The 7,149-nt window shown below is 40.9% G+C and overlaps 1 protein-coding gene across 1 annotated transcript; it reads right to left on the reverse strand.

Annotated features, from left to right (window-relative positions):
- Positions 1-1,455: 1,455 nt before the first annotated feature.
- On the reverse strand, positions 1,456-3,778 carry LOC104856928 (tigger transposable element-derived protein 1-like). Its single transcript, XM_010616546.1, has 2 exons — positions 2,269-3,778; positions 1,456-1,496 (listed from the first exon to the last, which is right to left on the reverse strand). The coding sequence occupies exons 1-2, from the start codon at positions 3,776-3,778 to the stop codon at positions 1,456-1,458; spliced, it is 1,551 nt and encodes a 516-aa protein (XP_010614848.1).
- Between the last annotated feature and the right edge of the window lie 3,371 nt (positions 3,779-7,149).

The raw sequence follows: 7,149 nt of genomic DNA on the forward strand, positions 1-7,149 counted from the left end.
ATTCAAGGTCCCTGAACTGCATAGGGAGAGCCTGTCTCAACAAAACAAAACAAAACAAAACAAAACAAAACAAAACGCAAGGCCGGCCCTGGCTGCACAAATTCAAGTCCTACCTGACTGCCTTAACAAGTCCATTTTAAAAAACAAAGAACATTCTAAGAAACAATTACAATGGTCTCTTTAAAAACAGTGTCATACACAAGCTCATGCATATACATACAAACATATTATAATAAATTAAAAGAAATTAGAGACATAACCAAATTGAACATATGAACCTTTACTGGGTCCTGGTTCATTAAAAAACTAAAATTTTCGGAGTCCTGTTTGGTGACATTGCCTACAATCCCAGCATTCTGGAAAGCTGAGGCAGAAGGACTGCAAGTTTGAACCCAATCTGGGCAACTTAACAAATGAGAGGCCCTATTTTATAATCAGTAATAGTAAAGAGCTAAGGATGGATCTGTAGCTCAGTGAGAAGGCCCTGAGTTCAATCCCTAGTACTGAAAAATAAATAAATAAAAATTGGGAGGCTAACTGGAACATCTGAATATAGATATTAGATGGAATTCAGAATTTACTTTTAATTTTGCTAGAAAAATAATGGAAGTTTTTTTTTTTTTTTAAAAAAAAGTGTTTGCATTTGGCAAATACCTGAACTGTGCAGTGGAAATGTCTCGAGTGTAACCTTCAAGTGGGTCAGCAAATAGGCACTTCGGCATCTCCTTGCAGATACCAACAGCCAATTTTTTTTGTATTTGGTATATGCCAAAATATTTAAAATCACTGTGTCTAAGTGGGAGATTCATTGAAGTGTTTCTTGCAATATTTTTTCACCTGCACGACTTTTTCTTAATAAAAAGTTGGAGGGAATGACTCATATTCATAACAGCTGTGATGATGTTATATTCTGCCATTATCCTTTAAATAACTGATAGTCTTCTTGAATTTTGTTACCTTTTTACTATTTCTGGGAGCAATTTTCATATAGCTTACATACTAGGTCTGACAGAAAGATGTGTAAATTTTGTTTTGCTTTGTTTTTGGTACAAGGATTCGAACTCGGGACTTTGTACTTGTGAAGCAGGCGACGGAACCACTGAGCTAAATCCTGGCCTGATTGTGTAACTTTTAAAAAGTATTTGTCACAGAAAGACACATTATCATTAATTCTCCTCCAAATAATCTTCTTCACCTTGAAAACACTTTAGCCCATGGTTCTCGCCACTTGTAAGGCCCTCTTTTTTGCGAGTCTTCAGTTATGCTATCCTGGCTGCATCAGTGTCCTGAATCAATTTGAAGCATTTACCTTTCATGGACCTTCTGACTCTACAGACGAGTCACAATTCACATGGTGCCAAATCTGGCTAAGGTGGCTAAAGACAGACTGTAGTTTTTTATGAGCCTGTCTTTCTGTTGTACGTCACTCAGCAGCAGCACGCACCCTATTTTCTATCATACCTTATAAAAACTCTCATCAAAGAGGACTTCCAGAACTGCTTCAGAAAGTGGCAAGATCAATGGGATAAATGTGTTCAAAGTCAGGGGTATTTTGAGGGGAATTACTGGCAATGTGTCTTTTACTGTAATTAAAAAGAACTGTGTTTTTGGGTTTTGTTTTTGAAACAGGGTCTCACTATATAGTTGAGGCTGGCCTTGAACTCACAGCAATCCTCCTGTCTCAGCCTCCTCAGTACTGGGATCACAAAAGTGTGCCACCACACCTGACATAATTTTAAAAAATTTAATATACACCTAAACTGTACAGTAAAACTTGGTTTGCGAGCATAATTTATTCCAAAAACATGCTTATAATCCAAAGCACTTGTGTATCAAAGAGAATTTCTCCATAAGAAATAATGGAAACTCAGATGATTCATTCAATAGTCCAAAAATATTCATATAAAAATGGTTACAAAAAGCAACACAAAATAAAATACAAAATATAAGAAATAAACTAACATGTACTTACCTGTGATAACCTTTGTGGCTGGTGTGAGGGAGACAAGAGAGAGGAGGGTTATTGTGTAGGACGACTTTCACTACCACTGATAGAATCACTGCTATCTATTGGCTCAATGCAATCTTTTTCTTTTTGTGCAACTTTAACAAGGAACCTATTCAATGATACTTGCTTTTGCTTCCTTTTGAGGACTTCGTGGAAATGTGACATTGCATTGTCGTTAAACAGATTCATCGCTTGCACAGCTACAGCCTTATTCGGGTGGTGCTTTTCTACAAAATTTTGCACTGTTTCCCACATTTTACACATCTTCCTAATCTCCTTTGAAGTGAGGGGTTTCTCTGCCTTTTTCACCTCCTCCTCTGCTGAGATCTCCTCTACAGCCTCTTGCTGTTGCTCACGATGCAGATCCATCAGCTCTTCAGTGGTCAGCTCCTGGCCATGCTCCTCCAGCAGCTCTTGAATGTCATCCTCATTTAGCTCCAGTCCCATGGTCTTCCCCAAGGACACAATTTCTTCTACAACTGCTGACTCTGGGTCATCAGCAAGCCCCAAGTCGTGTCCAAGAACACACTGGGGCCACAGTTTTCTCCAAGCAGAATTGAGGGTTCCCTTGGTGACCCCATCCCAGGCTTTATCGATGATCTTGAGACAGTTCACAGTGTGGAAATGATTTTTCCAAAACTCTTGGAAAGTAAGGTTTGTTCCTCTGGTCACCTCAAAGCATCGCTGAAATAGAGCTTTGGTGTAAAGCTTTTTAAAGTCCGAAATGACCTGCTGATCCATGGGCTGGAGGGTTGGAGTGGTGTTGGGAGGAAGGAACTTGACCTTCATGAACTGGAATTCCTCCAGCAAGTCATCCTCAAAGCCTGGAGGATGAGCAGGAGCATTACCCATAACCAGTAAGGCTCTGAGTGGCAGATTCTTTTCTAAAAGGTATTTTTTCACTGCAGGACCAAAGACCTCATTGATCCACTCAATGAAGAAGACACGAGTGAGCAAAGCCTTGCTGTTGGATCTACACATAATGTTGAACTGGCTCTTCTGCACTTTGCATTTCTTGAAACCCGGTGGATTCTTGGAATGATACACAAGCAGGGGCTTGACTTTGAAGTCCCCATTTGCATTAGCACAAAACAAGAGGGTGAGACGGTCTTTCACGGGCTTATGACCAGCTGTTGCATTCTCCTCTTCTGTAACATATGTCCTCTTCGGGATCTTTTTCCAAAATAGCCCTGTCTCGCTGCAGTTAAAAACTTGCTCTGGCAGGTAACACTCGGAAACCATGAGCTTCTGGAACTCAGTAGCAAATGCCTCAGCTGCCTTAGCATTCAAACTCACAGCCTCTCTGTGCCTCACAACACTATGGAAGCCACTTCTCCTCTTAAAGTTATCAAACCATCCCCTGCTTGCCTTGAAGCCTTCTTCACTCTCTGCCGATGCACCTGGCAGTTTACTTATGAGGTCAGCATACAAGGCCTTTGCCTTCTCACAGATAAAGCCCTCAGTCACAGTATCACCTGCCAGTTGCTTCTCATTTATCCAAACCAGAAGCAATTTTTCTACATCTTCCAGAACACGTGGCCGTTGTTTTGATATTCTCGTGACTCCTTTTGCTGCATCTAGCCCCCTTATTTCTTCTTTTTTCTTTAATATTGTGCAAATGGTTGATGTAGACTTCTTATAAAATCTTGCAATTTCAGCCACTCGCATACCTCGCTCATACTTCTTGATGATTTCCTTCTTGACTTCCACTGTAATCATCTCCTTCTTCTTAACTCCTTTCTTTTCAACCTTTTTCTGCACAGGGGCCATTGTATATGCTCGCACAGATGTTGACTACAGTACAGTATTAATAAACTCTTGCCATATACCGTGTTTAATGTAACTGGCAATAAGGCAGCAGAGGAAAGGGTCTATATCTGCAGGCAGCCTGACCTAGAATGAAGCAAAGCATTCCTAAGCTTACTCTTGTATGGAAAAGCAAAGGACTGTCCGTAGGTGCTCTGAAGAGACAAAAAATACACTGGTACCAGTTGTGGGCACCTTTCCAACGCTCTGAAGAAATCACTGATTTCTGCCAAACACGACAGCCTGGAACCAAGCACCTAAGCACGGGGGATGATCACACCCAATCCCCCAACAACACTGAGAGAACAAGAAGGCGGTGAGAGGGAGAGGGCGAGGGCGAGGGCAAGCGGGCAAGCGGGCCAGTGGGCCAGAGGGCGAGAGAGCAAATAAGAGAGAGAGAGAGAATTGGCTCTGTTGTGATCATGTGACATTCGTTGTCGTGTACTATTCATATTGTATTTATGGAGTTGAAATTTATTAGAAATGTTTGCTCGTCTTGCAGAACACTTGTAGGGTAAATTTCTCGCAATCCAAAGTATTACTGTATTTTGATCACACCTAATATACACATTTCTTGAAAGAGAAAAAATAAGCCAGGTGTGATAGCACATACCTGTCATCCCAGTACTCTGACAGGCTGAGGCAGAAGGATCCCAGGTTTGAGCTGAACCTGGACAACTTGGCAAGACTTCTGTCTCAATAAAAATAAAAAGGACTAGGATAAATGTAGTTCAGTGAGAAGGCCCTGGGTTCAGTAAATAGTAACACACACACAGAGGCAGAGGCGCGCGCACACACACACACACACACACACACACACACAATACACGAATCTAAAGTGGTTTACAAAGGTTGCTAAGTGAGTATTGTGAGATGAAGCTGAACACCGCCTTCTTCCATCGAGTGCTGGCACTGGTAACCTGGTTGGGCTCTGGACTTTCTGTTAGTAACAGTACTGGTGACACAGCTGGTGTAAACTCAGGGGCTTCCTCAGTCTCCCGCCCTGGCACTCATCCTTCCATCTAGGAGCACTAGGTAAAGACTGTTCGGGGGGAAAGGAGGATACCAGCCAGTGAAGTTTACTGCGTATTCAGGTCCTATACTTATATGTACTGATTACCCGATTATGTAACTAGAACAGCCTATAGTCAGTAAACAGTCTACATAATTGAAGAAGTGGACCCAAGACCCTTTACAATCTATTATTTAAAAGCAGCAAAAAGAATCCTGCTGGGCCAGGGATTTAGTGCAGTAGTGTTGAACCTGCCTCGCAAGCGCAGGGTCCTGAGTTCGACCCCTGGTGTGGGGTGGGGGGGATTCTGCAGATAACTGTCTACCCTCAAAGTATTTAACAGGCAACAAATATTTACCTCTCTTCATTCACCTCAAATAAAATTTGGAAAAGGTCTGTATTCTACCACAACTTGCCCTACTTGATTCTCAAAGCTTTGAATTCCTTTAATTTGCTGTTTTTTTCATGACTCTAACACAAATCCCAAGACTGAAGAATTTAGTATCTAACACTTTCAATTCACTGCACATAAATCAAGATAAAAAGAACATTCGGAACAGGAAAAATTTTTTTTCTTTTTTTTTGGTTTTTTGAGACAGTCTTGCTACATAGTCCAGGATGGTCTTGAAATCACTACGTAGCCCAGGCTGGCCTCAAACTCACAGCAATCCTCCTGCCTCAGTGTCCCAAGTGCTCAGATTACAGGTGTGTACTACCACACCCAGTAGAAAAAGTATTTTTACAAATCAAAGCAAAGCAACTCTTGTTGTTGAGATAGTCTTAACCACACTGCCCCAGTCTGACCTCAAGTCTCCTGGGCTCAACTGATCCCCTGTGTCAGCCTCCTGAGTAGCTGGGACTATAGGCACATATATATTCCAGTGTTGAAAATAAGCAACAAGGAGCCTCAAAATACCTGGCATTTGTGTTTTCATTTTACCTAAAGTTTTGGCTTTAAAAAAGGATTTATGGGCCGGGGATTTAGCTCAGCGGTTCAGTGGCCTGCCTTGCAAGCGCAAGGACCTGAGTTCAATCCCCAGTACCAAAATAATTAATTAATTAAATAAATAAATATAAAAAAAGGATTTATTCCAGAAAAGCTTTAGGACTACTAAATCTGTCTATGAAACAGACATGATTTGTGCACACTCAAAGGCTTTACTCAACACTGAGGTATAATCAAATATTTAAAAGCTTTAATTTATCTAGTCTTTTGCATTTTGTCCCTCATAGCATCTAACTGCTATTGTATCTTACATGTCACAGTCAAAGATTTTAAATAATCCCAACTGGGCTGGGGTCTTAGCTTAGTGGTGCTGTCGCCTGCTCACAAGTGCATGGTCCTGGAGTTAGATCCTCAGTACAAAGGGGGGGTGCAGAGTCCTTATATTATTTTTGAAAATCCCAACTGGTCTAATAATTTCCAAACTCAAATTATTTCCCACCTGTCTGGCAGCAAATCCCCTATTATGAAGCACACAAATGAGTGATGTGCTCTTTACTTAAAGGGAGGGACCCTGGTGTAAGCAGCAAAACCTCTACTTGAAAGGGTTCAATATTGGGTATTCCCTTTCCTGTCTCCCATGGGAAACTTCACTGACAGTTACATGTGGTCTGAATTCTATCTCTATTCCCTCAACTTCATTTAACTCTGCTAACTCCTATCAATAGGCCAGTTTCTCTCCTTCCTTCTGCTCTCCTCCCTTTAACTGTATGTAAAAAATTAATAGGATATAATATGGAGAATCAAGAGTAAAATATCTGGAGTTGTTTTATTTTACTATAATTAGTATGTACTAATTATGTACTTTGTGTACTTTACATTCATTATCTCAATGAAGTCTCACAATTATACACCCCAAATATACTTTTTATAGATGAGGTCAAACAGAGGTTTAGAGACCAAGTAACTTCCCCAAAGCTACCATTAGTAAATATGCCAGCCAGGACTCAAATTAAGCTTTTTGTTCTAGAAATCCCACAGAGTGACTGCTTTTTCCATTCTTATTTCCAACGAATATTTGTAAATTTTCTAGAAGATGGTATGAAGGCAGATTTGGATGATCTGAAGAGCAGAAGCATAGGAAAAATCCAATGATTTCCCAATTTTTTTGGTCTCAAATTCTCAAATTTTTTGGTCTCTTAAAATTACTGACTTCAAACTGGGTATGGTGGTGCATGCCTGTAATCCCAGCCCTCTGGGAGGCTGAGACATAAGAATCCCAAGTTTAAGCTCAGCCTGGGCAACTTAGCAAGACCTTGTCTAAAAATTAAAAACTCTTAAAGGGCTGGAGATGCAGTGCAGCGCAAAGGCCCTGGGTTC

The sequence above is a fragment of the Fukomys damarensis genome, unplaced genomic scaffold, assembly GCF_012274545.1.
Source record: "Fukomys damarensis isolate Sample0158 unplaced genomic scaffold, DMR_v1.0_HiC HiC_scaffold_33, whole genome shotgun sequence".
In the NCBI taxonomy this organism is placed as follows: Eukaryota; Metazoa; Chordata; class Mammalia; order Rodentia; family Bathyergidae; genus Fukomys; species Fukomys damarensis.